The sequence below is a fragment of the Cyprinus carpio genome, chromosome A2 (assembly GCF_018340385.1).
Source record: "Cyprinus carpio isolate SPL01 chromosome A2, ASM1834038v1, whole genome shotgun sequence".
Classification (NCBI taxonomy): domain Eukaryota; kingdom Metazoa; phylum Chordata; class Actinopteri; order Cypriniformes; family Cyprinidae; genus Cyprinus; species Cyprinus carpio.
The window spans coordinates 24,389,113-24,410,046 of record NC_056573.1 but is presented as its reverse complement, the minus strand read 5'-3'; the positions used below and the strand labels follow the sequence as shown (position 1 = coordinate 24,410,046).

General features: G+C 40.0%; 1 protein-coding gene across 1 annotated transcript; it reads right to left on the bottom strand.

Annotated features, from left to right (window-relative positions):
* Positions 1 to 1,894: 1,894 nt before the first annotated feature.
* Positions 1,895 to 20,066, bottom strand: LOC109095021. Its single transcript, XM_019108678.2, has 4 exons — positions 19,737 to 20,066; positions 14,643 to 15,132; positions 6,903 to 12,397; positions 1,895 to 6,325 (listed from the first exon to the last, which is right to left on the bottom strand). The coding sequence occupies exons 2-4, from the start codon at positions 14,993 to 14,995 to the stop codon at positions 6,291 to 6,293; spliced, it is 5,883 nt and encodes a 1,960-aa protein (XP_018964223.2). The 5' UTR covers positions 14,996 to 15,132; positions 19,737 to 20,066; the 3' UTR covers positions 1,895 to 6,290.
* Between the last annotated feature and the right edge of the window lie 868 nt (positions 20,067 to 20,934).

Here is a 20,934-nt window from a genome sequence, read left to right as displayed (position 1 = left end):
AAAACTGCGTTCTTCATTTCTCACATTTAACATGAAAGAGTACTTAAAAATAATAAAACAAACAAACAAATTAATACAATCAAGATAAGTAGGCCTGATCAATTTTAAAAAGCCGTGAAAAAAAACTTAATGACATTTAAAAGATCATGAAGAGTTCAAGCAAGCCACATTTTATTTTATACCATCGATATAAAATAAACTTTCAATTGTCAGTCAAGTAAAATAATGAAGCAAACGCTTTGGACAAGCGTCTTAAGTAGGCTAAAGATATCCTTACCTTTAAATACACGTTCGCTCTGCTTGACACTTTATCGCGTATTTTTTTTGGATTATTCGTTTGTTTCCTTCACACTGTGGAGAACGAACTAATTTAAACCAGCGGGATTGAAGCGTTTGGTAGCATTAACTCCGATAAACACGAGCTGGTGATTTCCGCTGATATGAACCAATGACAGAACAATATCATTGCAATTGGTAGACGCCGAGGTTAAAGTAGCATAGTTCTCACATGGTGCTAGAAATCAGTATATAAGGTTTGGGCTCTAATTACGTATTTTTCAAACGTAGTCCTGTATGCTGAGTCTGGTTGTCATTAACTGAGGAAAGCTGTCACATTATAGGCTTTAAATACACAAACATTTTTGATGTTTCATTCATAGTTTTATGTTGTATAAATTGTTTTGCTGTTTAAATTCTCCTGAAAAAAAAATCCAGTAGTCTGTAGATATGTTGGATATCGTAATTAGTACAATAAAACCTACTCTGATAAACATTCACTGCAGTAACAAGTGTAAAAACTAACTTTTCTTTTTTGAGGTAAACAAAATCATTGTTTATTCATTCATTCATAATAATTCATTACTTTCTGTAAAATATGGAATCTGACATGACATCTTGGTTCAGTGTTTTGATATGTTTCACTAGAGAGAACCATGTCTGAGAAAGTGAAGAAGAGTCTGTGTAATATTGGTGATTTTAGCACTTTTCTCCAGCCAGACTCCCACACTGAGCTGCCAGTTGGACCCAAATGTTGGCAAAACTTATTATCAATGGATCACAGCATTGGCACAACATTTCATGAATGTATCAGGCCAGTAGAGCATTTTATGAATGAAACTCCATAAAAACCTCCCAGCATGCTCTGAGATTTGGAGGATGTCTTTTTTCTCCTTTCAGCCACACATGGACATGAATACACACATTTATAGGCTATATTTATATATTGTACTTTTCAAATCTGCACACTTTACCCACCAAGTGTCAAAATACTTGGAATAATTTTCAATAATATATTGTCTTATGATCTGAAACACAACAAACTACTTTTTGTGAAATGCATTGATTGAAAATGTGTTTGTTCTATCTTTCTATCAAACAATAATGCCCTGGTTTGATACCTAATACCAATTTTGACATGTTTTGTAAACCCATTTGACAGAAAGTTCTCTTTTGTTGATTGTTTGATGTGCTCATGTTTCATCAAACAGTGTAAGTTCTCCTTAAACCAGTGAATAAAATATGTTTTTTTGTGAATTGTTTCTCACTCAACACTCAATAGTTATTGGCCATTTAGTTATTGTTTAAGGGTTTTTAAATATAGCAGCACCCCATTCCTCTGCTTTGCAAAATGTGCAAACTAAAAGGTAAAAATATATATTTTTTAAATAAATTGTCACAAAATAAATAAAAAAAAAAAAGTTAAACAATTAAACAAAATTTATGATACACCTGAGTAGAGCAATACCAGAAAGTAAATTCCATTATTTAAAAGTCAAAACATTAATTGCATACTTGATTTTGACTCACTTAACATATGCAAACCCCAGTAAAGAGGGTTAACCAACTCCAAACACAGTTATGGAGATTAAATCACAACAATTAAATTGTAGAAAATGTTTATTAAATTTGATTTTTTTATCCTTATGTCACATATTTACATTTCAAATGCCTAAAACATTTACAAACATGGAACCAAAAAATTATGTACGCAAATGCAAACCATGATATCCAGAAATGTCCAATGATACAAAATAAGCATTAAAAATGTAACCGATGACACTCTTGGCATGAAAATGCAACAGCTTGTGTTTTCAAATACAGACAGTGTTATCATTATGACTCCCATTACAAATGAAAATAAAAACAGTACGATTCAGTGGCTTACTCTGAATGCTACAATGGCAAAAATGCTACATAGTTCATGAAAACAGCTTGAAATCATATAACAGTTATGGCCATTTTCAGTGAAATAGGGAACAGATCCTGTCAGTGTGCTACACATCTTACTTTCAATCTAAACATTAGCTTATCGTACTTGCAAAGAAAGAAAGAATATTTGGCTGCGTGTGAAAGACTGTTTACTTATTGATTTCTTTTTCATTTCTTTTTAGAAAAACGTTGGTACGAGCTCATGATGATAACAGTGCATGATTCTGAATGGAAGACGTACAAATGCTCAAATAAAATAAGGCCACATTTAGCTTTGAAGGGAATCAAGATCAAACAAAGTCACTTTTAATGTTGCAATTTCCTTTGCTGTAACAAGTTTCTAGGCAGCTGTAAATGGATCCACTAAATTTGTTTTTTGATGTTTATGTAAACTGAATGAACTATACAAAGTGTCAAATATCAACTGTGGGCCTTTTTTGATTTACTGCAGCATTTACTACAAAAATCCTGTGATTCACGTCCAATGTTCACAATGAGAGCCAAAACGGGACATGCTGCAGGTCTCTGACTTAAATTCGCCCGTCGTTTTTTCTTGATTTTTTTCTTTTTTCTTTAAGCATTAGAAAATTATAGAATTTTCTTATCATTCTATACAGCAACATAATACTGCCATCTTGATCCAAGAGCGAAGAAATTAATTATTATGGTTAAATACAAAATATCTTTTAAAATATTTAAAATATACTTTTATTTTATACATTATGCAGACTGGTTAACAATTTCAATGATAACAAAAATAAGTATTCAGTGAAATGCCTTTTTTTTAATCACATGGATGGCACTATGACAGGAAAAAGCAAGCGAACACACACATGCACGCGCGCACACGCTCATTCACACGCTTGCACGCAACTTTAAACGCTTTTCTGTGAGTGACATTTGGATAGACGACTCTTTAACACAAGTACTTCCCGCTTTCCAGATTTTCTACAGCCAATGAGCTTTTGTGTTGGACAATATTGCTCAAGCTTTCATGCATAATGATGTCAGAAAGTATCTCTCCATTCCATAGCATATGGTATCTCAGAAGTTTAATTTTTTCCTAAAATTGTTCCATACATATCACACATTACCATAGAGTATCTTTCACCTAATCTAATCCAAATCATTACATATCTAGAGCTGTCCTCTACCTTGCAACCATCTACGTTTAACCATTAAAATTATCTGTACACATTTAGCTTGTTCATCAAAATGCTTGTGAGCATTTATTGCTTCCCGAAGTTACCTGGGGTTTAGGTTTAGGGTATAGACACGCAACATTACAGTAGCTAAAGAGTGTCTTTGTGTTCGCGTTTGGACCCTGTTTTTTTAAAGTCTACATCGCCTGAAAATAGTTCCCTAATTCAAAGCCGCACCTGCGTGAAACCTGGGTCACACAACATCATTTAAGGTATTTGATATATCAGACAAACATTCAAAACATGATGCACATTTCGACACTTGAGATATCAAACATTTTGGTGGTGTTTCAAAGTAACTCCTTAGGCTTATCGTTACTGGTGTGTTTCAAAAAGGCCACTCGATAGCTAAAAATTCTCTTTGAATCCAATCACGATAAAAATATGTTAACAAGGTGCTTTTTAAGTTGATACATCAAATACTGAAACGCTCATCCAACCCAGGTCTCCGTTTGACCTGCAACACACCACTGGTTTTAATCGATACTGTACAAAGCTCTCCACACTCAGGGACATACTTTACAGTGTGCTGAAAAGTTCTGGTAATAGGGCACTATGGGTTCGAACCAAGAGCGATATGGTTTCATTGATCGATTCGTCTGAAAATGAAAACAGTTCAGAGCCATTGAGCGTCTTCTACCACCTCGTGTGGAACTCCTGAATTTGGAGCAGAACAGCTCAGGTGACACATAAACATGAAAAAAATGAATAAATAGAACAGTTCTCCTAAAACCGCCATACTGGTTTTGGTAAAGTCAAAAAACAATATAAAAAGCGTTTACAAAACATTCATGTCTGCTCAAACAGAACCACATTGGACAGAGGGGTGACCGCACCCCTTGAAAGCACTCCACAAGCGGACCACATGTTCCAACAAACGACAAGAGAGTTCCATGATGTCAACAGAGGAAAGGCTGGCGGGACCGAGACACACTAGGGAGGATGGGATAGAGGCTGCCCCCATGGACTGGATTCTTGATGGACTGGTGGATTTATGAGGGTTTTAATTTATGGGTGACTCAGCTGGGTCGTGCATGGTCCTGCTTGAATATGGAAAGAGTTATTATACCGTGTTCCAACCAGGTAGGATGTGATAAAGATAAACAAGAAATAAAAAAGAGGGATTATTTCACAAAGAAATGTCCAGTTATTATGTCTCTCCCTTTCTCTCTACATTGCATAAAGAGAACGAAGCCTATATTTCAGAACCATTTTTAATTTCATTAACATGCCAATTTAAATTAAAAGGTTGTACAACAAACACTACCCTTTATTAATATTATACATAATTGTATATTTTTAACATATTTCCACCTAAATTGGGTAACTGGGTAACAAAATTTGGCTTCATTTTCTTAATGCAAAATGTCATTAGTTTTTTTTTTTTTGTTTTTTTTCATTTGATTTTGGGGTGAAATATGATGAATTAAAACCTTGCAATAACACAGTAAACATACCTGGTTGGGACATGGTAATATGATGTAGTTAGCTTAAAGTGCGGCATTAAAGCTGTGCGTTTCAGCAAGAACGCTCAGACACACATATACACTCTTAAAAATAAAGCTTCAGAAAGGGGGTTGCCATTAAAGAACCTTTCTGTAATCAGTTCTTAAAAGAATAAAATATTTCTTAGTTTGAAGACCATTTAAAAAAAATTAAGGAATCTTTTTTTTTTTCACTATGAAGAACCTTATGTGGAATGGAAAGGTTCCATGGACAGGAAATGTTTTTCATGGAACCATTGATATCAGTAAAGAACATTTCTTTTCAAGAGTGTATGCTAGTGTGGGATGATATCAGTCAGTTGGGAGACATTATTAACTCAATAAATAAAGAGTGGTTAATGTGCAAAGACAATGTTAATCATTTGTGGTCATAGTAATTAAGAAGTGTAGCACAAGACCTTGAATATAGGGACAAGACTTTGTCAATACCGGTGGGATGATATTGTAAGTGTGATGAGGACTTACACAAATAGCTATATTGTCAGTTATTAGCAAAACACTGGAACGCAGAGATAACACTGTCTAGACAAATGTGAAATTCATGAGATGTACACAAGGTTAGTGTAATGAAGGGTTAGTGAGAAGACTGAAGTCTTTGAAAAATTGATTGAGGGAAGGAACATGCAAAGATGTGAGGAAGGCAATGGTTTGAGGAAAGACAGTTGTGAGGATGATAGGTTGTTTGCAAGGGATATGACAGTATAAGAGATTGTAGCTGGTTTTAAACTTCATCGATTGTTCTGTAATACTTTTTAAACAGTCTATTTTTTTTTACAAAAGACAGTAAAGTTTTTTTGTTTGTTTGTTTCTTGGTCACACAACAAAATTTCAATGTTTTGCTGAGTAATGCACCAGATAAAGTCCAATTAACCAACCTTTACAGAAATTGCAGGGGAAAGATATATGACAAGGGCACGAAATTAAGAAAAATGGGGCATGATGAGAACTGTAATATATGAATGGGGTGGGGCATTATTGGGAACCTCCTTCTGGCAGTGGAACAGCAACACTTAGAAAGCCAGCAGAGCTGGAACTGAGTGGGCGTGGAGTGGAGTTGATACACAATGCTCTTGTCGGAGTAGAAGGCCATTTCAGATGTCTCAGTGTGGTTAGGTGTTTAAATGTGTTCTGAATGCATGTGAGCTTCTGCATACATGGCAATGACTTTGAGTGTTTGTGTGTGTTAATGCACAGACGTGTGTATTAAAGAGAGATGCATCGCTCAGTGTGTTTGTGTCTAATGTTGTGTATATATGTTTGTCAATGTCTGAGGATGTTTCAATAGCATATGAGGATGAAGGCATTTAACAGACAGCCAGGTCACAGTGCTGGAGGCTGGCCCTTAGTTAGATGACCTCTGACCTCTAGGGTTCGGTTACGACCTCTCCACCTGGCTGGGCTCCTGTGACTCTTAAAATGGCAAAAGAGGAGAAATACATCATGTAAAAGGCTGAAAATGTAACAAAAGCATCACTGTGTACATTAGTGCAGGTATGTAACATAAATAAGCTAAAAAGAATTCACAACACAATGCTGGGTTCAAATCAGAGCAAATTGTTTTGTGTTTAAAATTATAATAATCAATGACTGATGTCTGAAAGGCTTAAATTCTGAGTCAAATTTGGCAGGTAACTTTTGAACAGAATGCCCTCCCTCTGGTGGCCACTCAGCATAAGTGCAACCAGGACTTGTTGAAGTGAGTTTATTTTTAGCACAAAAAGTTAAAATGTCAGCAATGCCTCATAAATGTACTATTCTCAGACATTTTTTCAAACTATATTACACTTTGTCAATATTATTAGTAATAAAAGTCTATAATATAATTTATATATATTATTAGTGAAAATTAGCATAAGTTTCAATATTAAACTGAACAGCACATTTAATTTTAAAGCTAAGGTATGGGGTGGGTATTTATCAAACACTATACTGTACAAATGTCACCTACAGTCTGCTAAATACAAACACTGCTGTAACAGTTTCTCACCTTTTAGGGTTGCCTGGTTGTCTTTTGTTTCTTTAGGTTCACTTGTGACCGCAGGGTGGGCTGTGACTGCAGGGTGGGCCCTGCCCTCTTTATCCTCTACCTTTGTGATTTTTGAAGATTCCTGTGGGCCAGGAAGGGGGCAGTCTTTCTCCCATCCATAATCTACCCACCTTCCCACCCCATGCAGTCCATCCCAAGAGTCGGAGCTACGGAGGCTAAGGCTTCTTATTCGTGAGACAGTGTCCACCTCCCTCATGCGGGCAAGCCTCTCCTCTGAGCCATGCCCAGGTGGGGCTGTAAAAAGAGCCTCTATTCTTTGGGAAAGTCCACGGCTCCGTCTATCTACACTTGAAACCTGACCTTCACCTGGACCTTGACTCCGGCCATTTTCAATGCATTGGCTAGCAACAGCATGTTTTTTATATTTGTCCACTTCATCAGTGCTAGAGACTGGACTGCTATGATCTTCACCAAGACCTTGCTCAGGCTTAAGTGTTTTCTGTTTTGTGTCTGAATCTGCCTCTTTATCACCAGTGTCTTGGGTATTTTTATCTAATTTCCAGTCTGAATCATCTGTGCCTTGCCCATCAATCCCACATCCACGCCAACCCCCCAGACCCCGTTTTTCACCACCTCCTTCCTGTCTATCATTGTCTAAACCCCATCTCTCTCCACCAACATCCCATCTTTCAGCATCAAGGGACCGCCTCTCTCTGGACCAGAATCCACCTTGGCCCAAACTTTCCCCTTCCCACCCACCCCTCTCCCAATCCAACCCTAGAGATAATCTACGATTAGTGTAAGGAAGTACAGAAAGGGGAAGGTGATCTGGTGGAAATTCAGGACGTAGCTCTGAATCTAAACCTGAATTAGTCCACATTGCAGTTTTATTTGCCCTCAAGATCACATTTGGTTCTTTATTTGCCTCTGAGGTTATATCACTATTTAGCTCTGTTCCTTCAGTAACACAGTCTTTCTGCTCGCACTTCTCTTGCTCTGTTTGCATCTTTTCCCTAGAAGTTTCCTCTTCTTTCACTTTCTCTGTCACTTCAGGTTGTTGGCTTTCAGGTGTCTCTGTTTGCTTTGTTTCTGTCTTTTTGACTTCAGAATGTTTCTGCTCAGCACTGGCAGGATCGTCTTTCATTTCAGTGGTTAAAATGTTGCTCACTTCATCCTCAACTGACTCACTGCCAGGAATGTCTTTATCACCTTTAACCATGTTTGACTCATCAAGGTTCTCTGCTGAACCCTTTCCTGTGATCAGAGTAGCAATATGCTTTTCAGCTAATGAAAGCTGCATCTGCCAGTCAGCAGGTACCTCTGGGCTAGCCTCTAAACCTGCTTTGTCACCAACAGGCTTTCCTGTTGCAAGGCTACCAAGCACACCCCTGTTACTAAGGAACCTGTTAGTGTGGCTTGTTACCCTCCTAAAGCCTGAGCTCCTTTCCTCCCTGAATAATGCCATTGGCTCCTGTCTCACTTCTAATGCTGAAGAACAACATGGCTGCTCAGAATCTACGGGAGGCCTACCAGTTATGGGCACATGCTGTGGAGTTTCTATGCTCATGGCACTTCCTGGTTTGGATTTTATAGAAGCTCGGCTAACAGCCCCAGATTCACGGGCCATTTGGAGAGTTTGACAGATGTGCTCATAGTCTGGGGGGCTGGTTAGAGTGGAGGCATCTTGCATGGGCTGTCTGTCTGCCCATGGGACCTCGGCTGCCATGGAAGAGGTGGAGGAGGTTTGTGCAGTCAAATCGTCATCTCTTTGGGTCTCTTTGGGGGCAGGGATATCCAGCTTCACTGATCTGCAGGCTTTGCGTTGGGTTATCTGGGACATGACTGTTTTGTAATCTCTGAAACCTGGTTCTGGTGGGGGAGGAGCAGGACAAATCTCCTCTCTCAGCTGTTTGCTGAAGCTCACACTCTTCCCAGTTGATGGTCGGGAAAAGGCACTCTTCACCTCCCGGTATTCTGGGTCACTTCCAGGCACCAAGCTTGGTCGAAGAGCGGTTGCAGGAATTCCAAGTGAATCTGAAGATAACCTGGATTTAATGCGGTCAGGGATTTGCATGGAGGAGCGGTTGGGAAGGTTATTGCTGGCAGTGCTGAGCTCAAGGATATCTTTGTAGGCCTCATTAAGATCCTCAATGCACTGGTCCACACTGGGGCGTTTACCTGCTTGGTCTTGCGCCTCCTTATTGATGGTCTCAAGATCCTCAATGGTATCCCACGGCCGCCGGCTCACTGGCTTCAACAAGATCTGGCCAAATGCCTCTGGGTTTGGCCCTGTGGCTGACTTTGCCTCTTCAGTCAGATCTGATGGTGGGGACTGAGCTGGGGGCTGTGTTGGTGGAGGAGGAGGAGGTTGAGATGGTGGTTGGGTTGGAGGAGGGGGTGGAGGGTGAGGTGGGGGATGTAATGGAGGTCTGTGAGAACCTGTGCTCTTGGAGAAGGTACCTGTCCGTGAAAAAGCACTGTTGCTGGATGGTTTTAGGCTTTTCTGGCCCTTCATGGGATACCCGTAAGGGGTGCTGGGATCAGGAGCTCCTGAAACCGGTGGAGCTGCTGGAGTCGGTGGAACTGATGGAACCGATGGAGCCAGTGGAGCTGACGAAGCCCCAATTGCCCCTGGGGCAGCCCCTGGAGCCATCGATGTAGTCTCAGCGGGAGTTGTTACCTCTGGGGCAGCAGGAGCATCTTGTGCTTCTGTATTGGCAGGGCCTGGATTTGCATTGCTCTTTGTGGGCTCAGGGCTCGTTTGGGTTTCCTGGTCACGGTACTGGTCCCCTGGCCAAGCCCCAGAATACCGTCGGAGCTCATCATGTGGATTTGGCTTAAAGATCCTAGAGCGTGAGCTCCTTCTGCGATGAGCTCTCCTTGTGGCTATGCTACTGGACCCGCTGCCAAGTGTGAGTGCTTGTAGCTCTAAGTCAGTGGAGGTGGTGGATGTGCTTTTGAGGCTTTGGTTTGGCAGGGAGCTGAGGGTGTTGCTGTTTTCGCTGGATGAACTTGGTGGAGGAGGAGGAGGAATTGGAGGAGAGTCTGGTTCTTTCTCTTCGTTGTTGTTTTGATCTCGAGATTTTGCACTGGACTGCGAAAGTGGCACAGACACAAGGCAGAAGATGGTCTCACTGAGTTTCTTTTTCACACTCTTTTTCTCAGGTTCCTGGACTGGTTCTGTCTTTACTGATGAAACACTCTCTGAAGAACCTTTATCCAAGGATTTGTCAGCTTTTCCAGACTTGTCAGTGATCTTCTCAGATTTTATCTGGTCTGTACTGCTATCTCCTTTAACCTGCTTGTCAGCCTTAATCAACTTGTCAGTCAATTTTTCAGATTTACTCTGTTTTTCTAACATTTTATCTGCTTTAAGTTGTTTTTCTAAAATTCTATCAATCTTCAAGTGCTTCTCTAAGAGTCGTTCAGCTTTACTTTGCTTGTCTGAAATTCTGTCTGCTTTTATGGGCTTTTCAGGGATTTTCTCTGCCTTGACTTCAGGCTTAATTTGTTTGTCAGTATACCTGTCGACTTTTACCTGATCTGGGATTCTGTCTACTTGTATCTGGTCAGTTAATCTTTCTACCTTTACTTGTTTGTCTGTAATCCTGTCTGGCTTTGCTTGTTCTGTAGGCTTATCTAATTTGATTAGGTCAGTAACTCGATCTGGTTTCACTTGCTCTGTTACTTTGACTTGGTCTGTTTTTGTCTGTTCAGCACCTCTCTCAACTTTGACAGGCTCTGTTACTCTCTCAACCTTGACTTGGTCAGTGATTCTGTCTGCTCTAGTCTGTTGGTCTGTACTTCTTTCTGTTTTAATGATTGGTTGCAGGGGTCTGAGCTGAAAGGCTGGAGGGAACTTGGCACAGCTCTGGTCAGGTGCTACAGTTTCACTGCCTTTGTTCATCCCCTTGTGCCAGCGGTTAGTATTCTCCTGTTCAGTGAGAGCCGGTTTGTTAGTGTCCATGCTAAGACTCGGTCCCTGTGAAGGGAGGAAGGCACTATCATGTGTGGATTGTCCTAAAGTTGCAGCGCAGGGAAGCTCTTTGTTGACGTGTCGGATCTTGTCCGCGTCTGTGAGCGAGTTTCCACAGGGCCCCCCTGAGACGTGCCTGATACGAGGGTCTTCAAATGGGACATACTGGATAAGTCCTGAACGGCTAGGTATGACAGGCCCTGGATGCACAGGCCTTCTTGGAACTACTGCCATGCTCCTGTCTTCACGTCGTTCTGACCATGACAATCCTGAAGTCCTGGAAAACCACTGGCCCATCTCTGCACTCACAGGCTCACGTTTCCATCGGACAAGAGCAGAATCTGCTCGGTAGTTCTGTCCACTCCTGGGTGGCAGGAATCTCCTGTAGGAAGGGGGTGGGATGTAACCAGGGGGCTCCATACCAGTGAGTTCATGGTAAAATAGATCTGTCCTGTATGATTCTGGTCTCAGGAGCTCTGCACTTTGGGAGTAACAAATGGACCGGTCTCGTAGCAGTTCTGAGCTCTGAGAGTAACAAAGGGATCGGTCCCGTAAAAGGTCGGCACTATGCGAGTGGCTGAAAAAACGATCACGCAGTAGTTCTGCACTCTGTGAATGACTGACAAATCTGTCTCTTAGTGGTTCAGCACTCTGAGAGTGGCTCAGCATGCGGTCTCGAATTGGTTCTGCACTCTGTGAAAAGCAAATGGACCGATCTCTTAGAGGCTCTGCACTCTGAGAATAACATCCAGACCGGTCTCTGAGTGGTTCAAAAGTCTGAGAGAAACACACTGAGCGGTCTCTGGCTTTGGACACAGGTTCAGAGGACAACGTTTCCCAGCTCCCCCTGTTTTGCTGGTGAGTCTCATAAGACGGGGGCTTGACGGGGCGGCTGAACCGTGGCTTTGGTACAACTGCAGAAGATGCATGACTTTGTGTCTGACCACTCCACCTTTCCCCTGCTGGCCACTCACTGTGGTATCGACCATATGGAGCAGAGCTGCTGCTTCTTTGTGTAGGTGGGTGATTTGGGGCACCGGATTGAGGCAGTTCTCCATAGTGGGGATCTTCTGGTGAAAGGACTCGAGGGAGAGACTGAGACTTGGCTCGCACTGTGCTGGACACACTACCCTCTGCTGGTCGCAGATGGTGTTGCTGCTCCTGAGACCAATGTTCAGCCTCCCCATCTGACAGCTGCCGGCCCAAGCCCACTGCAGGGCGCCACTCCTCTGTTCCCAGGCTCTGGCATTTTCTCTCTCCAGTCACACGTAGAGTCTCTGGGCCTGAGTCTATAGGTTCCCGTATCCATGGGCCTTCCTCCCAGCGTGCCAGTGGCCTCTCAGCCCTCAGCTCTTCAACAGCTAGTACTGGACCTCTCCACAATCCTCCAGACACTCTGAGTTCCCTGGGATCAGCATAGTCCAACAGAGCACTGAAGTCCTGTCCCCTCCTTCTCCAGAATGAAATATCTCGCTCATCTGCATGTTCAGAGAATGTCAGGCTGGGAGCATCATAGAACCTAGCAACAGAGACATATATAGATCTTTGATAAATGTAGAATTTTGTTGTTAATTTAAAAAAAAAACTGCAATCAGAAATCACAACTTTAATGTTACAAACAGATTAGGTCGCAGAACTGAATAAAATTATATTCATATAGTCAAGGAAACAAGTATGGCTCTAACACCATATGGGTTGTATTTTGAAATGGTTTGTTAGAGTTCAGTCATAATTACTGACTTGTTCAAATAACAGTTATAGTTCTATAGGAGGGCCACTGTCCTGCAGAGTTCAGCTCCAACCCCAATTAAACACACCTGAACCAGCTAATCAAGGTCTAACTAGGCATACTACAAACTTCCAGGGAGGGGTGCTGAGGCAAGCTGGAGCTAAACTCTGCAAGACTGTGGCCCTCCAGGACTGAGTTTAGACACCCCTGATCTAGGTAAATCTACACATTCACAGAGATCTATGGAAAGTAGCAGGGTATTTAAATAATACAATTTAAAACGTTACATTCAATATCTCAATCAATCAATAAAATAAAATAAAATAAAATAAAATAAAATAAAAGTGATATATTTTGACCAAATCCAGCATAGGTCAACCTATAACTGTGATATTAGAGAAAAACATAAAAAAAAACTTTCATTTTTAAAAAAATAACAGAATAACCAGGTAAAATTATAATGAAATTTCATATGTTTAGCGTAATGACAAATAAACCACTTTTGTTAATGAAAAAAAGGGTTGTGTTGTGCATGACTCAGACATTCATTTACTGTCACTTTGCGCACACTCAAAATGCACCTCAGGGCAAGCTATAGATGTGATTACATTCACATGGCCGATTCCTTTCAGGTTACAGTACATCAATGTTGACAAAGTGTCTAGATTTTTGTGATAAAATCACAGTGGAATGGAATAAGCTACAACATGAAATATGGATGAAGTCTATTTAATTGGTTTGCTTTAGGACAGTCTAAGACTCAGATTAACAGTTCAAGGTGTGCTAGAAGAAAGCTGTGTTTAACATTTGATTTTTCCATTAAAAGTAAACTCACACACGCATTCAAAAGCAGCACACGTGGCATGACACCCACCCAGATTCCTGGGCTCAAAACAAGGTGTAGTTAATGTGATAAACTACAACTGTGTGAACTTGAAGGGAACTGATTGAACATCAACTAAACATCACTGCGGGCACTGGTTAAAATGCAAAAATGGCTCAGAAAAGTAACATTACAGTAGTTCTGAGATAAGGCTCTAGCATCGTTGCATGCAAATACCACTATTTTGTTACCTAATGCAATGATATTTATACATTTTTAAATGTGATGAAAGTGCCCAGACATTTTTGGGGCCACTGTATAAAATATATGGATAGAATTATGCATCTTGAATCATGCGTTATTTTGCATCCAGATGTCATTTATTAGTGTCTGAATAGTGTTTAATATTTAAATTAATCAAATGCTTTGCACCCTGAAAAAGGAATGTAAGATGTTTTAATGTGTGTGTTTTAGGTTACATATATATCTTGACCACATTAGCCAAGATCAATGTTCACCAGTGAAGATTATCATTAATGCATATTTAATGCAGATTATTTAATACAGTTGTTGATCTTACTTTTTTATTTGCATTCTTGTGTGCTTCACTGAACATGAAGTGCTTTGACACTCTTATTTGGGAAGTGTCTTTACCTGCAAGTTGTTCCCGAACACATGCAGGTGTCAGTCTTAATAAAGACTGCCCACAAATGCTAAGAGGCATTTTCAGGTTTTATATCTGTTGAAAAATATCCACTTAATTCAATGCTCTTTTTGTTCTCCAAGTTTTAATGCATTACTCTTTATAGTAACCTCTCCAAATGATTCAGTGTGTGAGTGAACTTTCCGAATGATTCAAACTGAATCATGAAACGATTCACATTGAACTTGTTTGACGATTCAAAAGAGTGATTCACTCACAAAACGTACACTGATTTGCTGGGTCTAATTCAACAAATATGACAGAAATGTATTCACTAAACAGTTTTACCTGACAAACAAGATGCTGACACCTGCAGCACCAGTCAATTTGTTTACCTTAACTAGCGCATAATATTTTTGAAACATTTTTATTTTTCAAATTTATTAAAACATAGTTATTGTCCTTGGTGTGAATGTCACTTAAAACACCTGCAACCAATATTTACATGAAACATCTTGTTTCTAAATATCGACACTTTATTGTGGACCCTTATAACAGTGCACACTTACCCACTATCTGTAGCTAGGGAGTCACCCAGAGGTTGCAGTTCACCAAGGAAAGCAACTGGAACCTCCAATCTCCGTTGAAGTCTTTCATGGCCCTCATTAATGTTGTTGTTGTTTTCTGGGTAAGCCTTCACCGGTGCCGGCCTGTACACCCCTGTGCCTGCTTCTGCTCCCCCCTCCGTTGTCCCAAATCCATTCAGAGTTCCACCACCACCAGCAGCAGGCCGGTTCTCTACATTATCACGACGACATTCGTTGTTTCGATTGTCATAAGGCGCAGCGGAAGAGGAGGAGGCAGGGCCGCTCCTGGGCAGTTTGTATCCATGAGAGATCAGCAGGTCCTCCACACTGTACATGATGTGTGTGTGTGTATGGATGGAGTTGGAAAGGGAGCCCAAAGGCTTGTGTAAGTGTGTGTATGTGTATGTGTGTGTGGCCTATGGGCAGTGCTGGTGCAGCAGGCAGGGACACAGCTGCTCAGCAGAGGCCATCACTGGAGAATAAGGGAGACAGAGAGAGATAGAGAGAACATTACACTCTAAAACAATAACCATCTGCTCTGCAGAGACCAAACCATCTTCTTGGTTGAGTACAATGAAACTTTAAAGCTACGTATAGCAACTATTCTTTAGATCTGATGTGGCCACACCCTGTCAGGTTATTATATAACCAATGCACAAAATCTTCAAGTGCAAACTCAGAGGTGCAGCTTAAAGTCAATGTGATATTCTGCTCCCATTTCACAGCCATTATCTGGGCCTGCGTGATATTTTTCAGCCTTTTTTTATGATACTCAACATATCATATGATATCTCAGTATAAGAGGAACCAGAGTCACTGTTGCCAAGCAGATTTAAAATGTTCAATGCAAGTAAAATACAGTAACAAAATAATCAAGACAGGTTTTCAGGCATTTTCTCACTGAGTGAACAAAAGGTAGTTTAATATTTAATCCTTTTATTTACTGTATATACACATATATGAATATAACAAAATGTACCTATATATTTTCACTAAAGTGTTTTTAATATATGAAAAATGGCACACAGATACTTCTGCGTTGAGTGACAATGCAAATGAATTGTTGAATCTAAATTTTTAACTGATTCAAAAGGAAGAAAATTTAATAATTTTTATTTACTGTAAATACGCTTAAATAATAATACAACAAAATGTACTTACAGTTAGAAAACGTTTCACAAAATGAATTTTTACTTACTAAAGCTTAAACCATTTCTGCACAACTAACAATACCAAATGCAATTGTAAAAATAAAGTTTTCAAAAAGGTATCTTGAAAAAAAAAAATACCTTATGAATGTAGCGTGGAACTTCAGTGTGATTTTATTTTTGACTTTAACAGGATACTCTGTTTTGTTCATAAGACAATATAAATGCCTAAGTTGCAATAGATGAAGTTTATCAACACTGAAATATTTAAGTGTAGTGTTTACTTTGAAATTATTTGTTTAATAAATAATCGTCTGGAAACACTCTTATCTGCATAGCTGAGAGAGCAAAACTGTGAGTTTCCATGGTGATTTAAAATAACTGAACCACACCTCAGTGCTGAATGTATCCTAGCCATAACCTTTGATCCCCCCAGTGACCTTTACTTGACCTTCAACCAGGTTAAAAGAAAAAGAGAGACAATGACCTTGACTTATGCTCTGTAGCAGCTCTGTATGCACATTTGCATGTGCGTGCATGTGTGTGTGTGTGTATTTGCCTAAACACTATCTTGTTTTCCTGAGCAATGCTCAGACCGATTTGTTGAGTGGCATTCAGTCAGGTTGAATCCACTGTGAGCCATGCAATACCGTCAGCTACGCTTGAGGCTTTGGCTAGATCCTTCTCTAACTAGTCTGGAGCCTGCTTACCGTCCCTGCAATTTTTTTTTTTTGTTAAAAACACACACACCTGACCTCTGGATGACCTCTGTGGAAAACATGTGCATGTGTTCCTGTGCATTACCTGCATGATATAAACAGTAACCAATGTATACTTTATACGCTGTCTAATGACTCAAAAAACCACATGCATAAAATATACATACTTGTGTCAGTATTTTTTGTTTTGTTTCTTTTAGCAGTCTGAAAACCTCTCTGTGGGTTGGTTATAGCATTGCAGAACCGTTAAACTCACTGATGCTTTAATAACTCAATGTAAATTTGTGAAATATGGGGCTGAAATTACAGCGAGCTTGAGGATATTGCATTTCCCCTGCCAGCTGTAACTCTGATTGGTGTGGTATAGAAGTGACATCATCTCTGTGAGCAGCCAATCACGTTCCTCTGAGTCTGAATCAGCTGTAACCTACAGCACAATTCTGACTAAAGCTAAATAAAAAGTGAAAAACCAAACAATTCTGTTTGATACATAGATCTTGCTCTTTAACTGCCTGTGACACAGTTACACTAGCCACCTCCCTCCAATACTGCATTCTCAACAATACCAGTGCGAAAGCAAGTAACATAGCAGGTTGATTGTATCACACCATGAAGTAGTGCTCCCTATTCAGTCGTAGGGATCAGGGAAGAGAGACTGCAACAGTCAAAGTGTGATTTGACCATGACAGCTGCTGTCAATGATAGCACATCGGTGTTGCTGGGTAGAAAAAGGGGTGTTGCTGCCTCATGTTGATTGAATATGAGAGTGTCACAGCATCACCACTGGAATGGAGGTTCATAATTACAACCATTGACTGTATCCCAGAGGGGGACTTCACAAAACACTGATCTGACATCATTTATCTAATCTTGCAATTTTCAACTCTTCTGTGTCATTCTAATATATCAATTTGCAAGTATGTGTATGTATGTGCATTGCATCATAAATGCAAACACATGTTTGAAGGTACATATATTCTTTTTAGCCTTACAATTCATCCTTCATTTAACACTGATCATTAAAAAACTTTGAAAGCTGAAAGGTCGTATGACAAAATATCACGAGAATTGCATATCCAACAGAATTCTAAAGAGTTACTGTTCTGCAGATCTGCATTACATCATAAATCCAAAAAACATGTTTCCATGTACATATTTTGTTTTGTAATTTATCCTTCATTTAACATTGATCACTAAGATACTTTAAATCACTACACCTGCATATTCAGTAGAATTTTTGTTGACTTTTTCATTAATTATTGTTATGTTTTTTTATTGTAGATCTGCATTACATCATGAATACTAAAAACATATTCAAAACATAAAGATGGACTTTACACGTCTGTCATCATGGTAACAGCAGCCTAGATACGTGTCAGATAATACACACAAACTTCACCATTTACACTCACTTCAGGAAAGAACACAATTAAATGTTTTAATATCTCAAGTGTCTCCTAGATTAAAAGGAGAGCACATTTTGATTTTTGCTTAAAGGGACAGTTCACCTCAAAAATTAAAATCATGTCACCATTTACTCATCCTTCATGCTGATTTTAATCTTTTTTACATAAATGCAAAGCAAGTAGTTAAGCAGAAGGACCGTCTCAGTCACCATTCACTTTCACTGTATGGCAAAAAAATGCAACGTAAGTGAATGGTGACTGAAACTATAATTTGTAACATCTGCTTTATGTACCACAGAAGAAAGAATGTCATGGGAGTTTCAAAGAGAGTAAATGATGAAATGAGAATATTCATTTTAAGGAGAATTGTGCTTTTTCCCCTAAGAAAAAGATCTAATCTCACATGCATCTCCTCTAGAGTTTCTCAACAGTCTGACAAACTGCCCTCATATTTGACTCCAAAATGCAAAGAAACGTCCTCAAATATATCCAGGACTTAATTATTTGACCTATGCTATTCATTTCTAATTCTAAACTCATATCCCCAGCAATGCTCTCCATATAATTTCAGGAAAAAAAATTGCGGCAAAGTTTAAACATAAACCACTGGACTTCTTAATGAAAGTTCAGGATGTTCAGCATGTTCATTTAACTCACTTTCTTTCCATTTTAATTTCCACTCACTTTTATTATAGCATTCATTAATTAATTAAGCCCTCCACCATGGCCAACAAGCCAAATATGTTTACCTTAATCTCACTCAAGGATAAAAACCTGAACATGTGAAAATCTCAAAGCTGTAAAAGAGCAATAAAATGTTCCCATGGTTGAATACACTGTCTCTAAGGAGCAGGCCAGCTCGATGCTCTAGTGTAGGGCATACAGGTAGCTTCCGTCAGCACATGAGCAGGTGGTAAAATCACTCCTCTGTCACTTTTTACCGAATGCAACATTTAATAGGAGCGGAATAGAGACGGTTCAATTATTATCATGTGTGTACCAGAATTAATTAAGAACTTAGAACAGAGAGAGAGAGTGAGAGAGAGAGAGAGAGAGAGAGGTGGGGTGGAATGGGTAACGCAGAGTAACACCCAAACGCACCAAGCATTCTCTACCCTATGGGAGAGGATGTTAATATTAGAGCAAGAAGCCCAACTCAAATGCAATTTCCACCTCTCACTTATTTCATTTCACTGAACATCTCCACTGCGCCACAAACACACGCAGCTCCTGATGAGCATCAACGCGGGGCACAAGCGCGTAATATGACCTACAGCATCAGCATCAGCACCAGCATCAGCAGCAGCATCAGCAGCACAAACGTGCTATGCTGGCAAAGCCATACTGCAGTGGGTGCCACAGTGCACATCAAACAGGCCGCTCAGGAATGATTCTAAAAGTCAAAAACGCCGCAAAAAGGCAGGTATACGCGGCGCCGCATGTACAGGAATCACATTGCACAAACTGAGTGGTGAAAATACGCTGTCATAATCCCATTTCATTTTTTTTTACATATCTTCCCATAGCAACATAAACACATAAATGGCCTAGACTCGCACCGGCAAACGCAAGGTGCGGGATGCGTTTTTTCTGCTCTCCGCACCATTCGCGGATGCGTCTTTTGCTTGAGTGTGTGTTTATCTTTTGCATTAGGTGAAAAATACACACGCGCGCGCGCGCTCGCGTTATGCTGCTTGTTAATGGAAAAAAATACATGCATGCACGGGCCGGGTGCATATGTGTATATGCGGTCGTTAAAAGGCGCGACGCGCTCGGATGTCATTTCAAATGCATCTGTCTTACCTGGAGCTAGTTTGGCGCGGCCGTCGCAGTTCGCCTGCGCCCAGCGTCAGAGGCTGCAGGACGCTTCAGCTGAGCATGCCTATATCAGCGGGCTCTCCTCCTCTCTAAGCGGAAGGAGAAAAAACAGCGTTGGCGAAAATGGTTTCTCCCGAAGTGTGCGCGAAGTTTATTTTCCTGCGCCCTTGTTGACGTCAGACGCGCGTGAAATTGCTGCTTGATTTGACATTTAGTGGAGCTCGGTACGCCAGCACTAATGCGGAGCCATCCATGGTGGTGGCGGAGTGTGTTCTGATGTCAAGAGCTCTCCAGCGAGCGGGCTTCAGTTCATGCTAGGTATGCACACACTCTCGGTAATAAAGGTTCCAGCCCTTTAGGAGAACCTTCAAGTTCCACCAAGAACTTTTTATGCTCGAGCTGGTTAGAAAAACATCTAATGGTCTGAAGAACCTTTAATGTGACGCGAAAAACTTAATTGATCTCAATAGAGTTTCTCTTGAAAGTGTTAGAAAGCCATCAATGTTAAAGAACCCAGAAACTGTGGTTTCACCTGAAGAACCTGTAATCTATCAACTTTTATCCTATTGAAGACATCTTTATTATATGTGTATATTTTATATATATATATATATATATATATATATATATATATATATATATATATATATATATAAGTAATACCTGTACGTAATGTCAAGAAACTTTAGCCTTTTCAAGAACTCTATAGAGTGAAAAGATTTTTATAAGAGAATACACACACACATAGATAGATATAGATATTATTTTAAGGATATTAACTTGCATGCATTTATATATATAATACACATATCTGAAGAATCTGTAATGTCACAAACTTTATTTATCTCCAAAAAAGTAGGAAAGAGATCTTTAACCATTACATTCATGCATTTAACAGATGCTTTTAAACATAAAAAAAAAAAAAAAAAAAAAAAATACTGTGCATTCAAGGGTTACAGATTCACACATAAGATTCAGATTTTGCATGCATGTAAATGACTTGCTACCAGAAAGCAGATGACATTATATAATATTCCATATGGACAGACGGGGGAAAGTCCAAAGTACTGTGCGTTTTGAAACTGCCCATCTGAGCATGGACATTACACCATACCCATTCTCTGAGGGACCGGCCCACTCACACACACACATACCTCATCACCATGGAACACTGACCCAGAAT

Bases quoted from the DNA above. Each gene is read 5' to 3' on its own strand.
- LOC109095021 (XM_019108678.2), bottom strand. From the start codon at position 14,995: ATGTACAGTGTGGAGGACCTGCTGATCTCTCATGGATACAAACTGCCC. The intron at 12,398-14,642 runs GTAAGTGTGCAC...CTCTGTTGCTAG, and splicing joins TCCCTAGCTACAGATAGTGG to GTTCTATGATGCTCCCAGCC. The intron at 6,326-6,902 runs GTGAGAAACTGT...TGCCATTTTAAG, and splicing joins CAACCAGGCAACCCTAAAAG to AGTCACAGGAGCCCAGCCAG.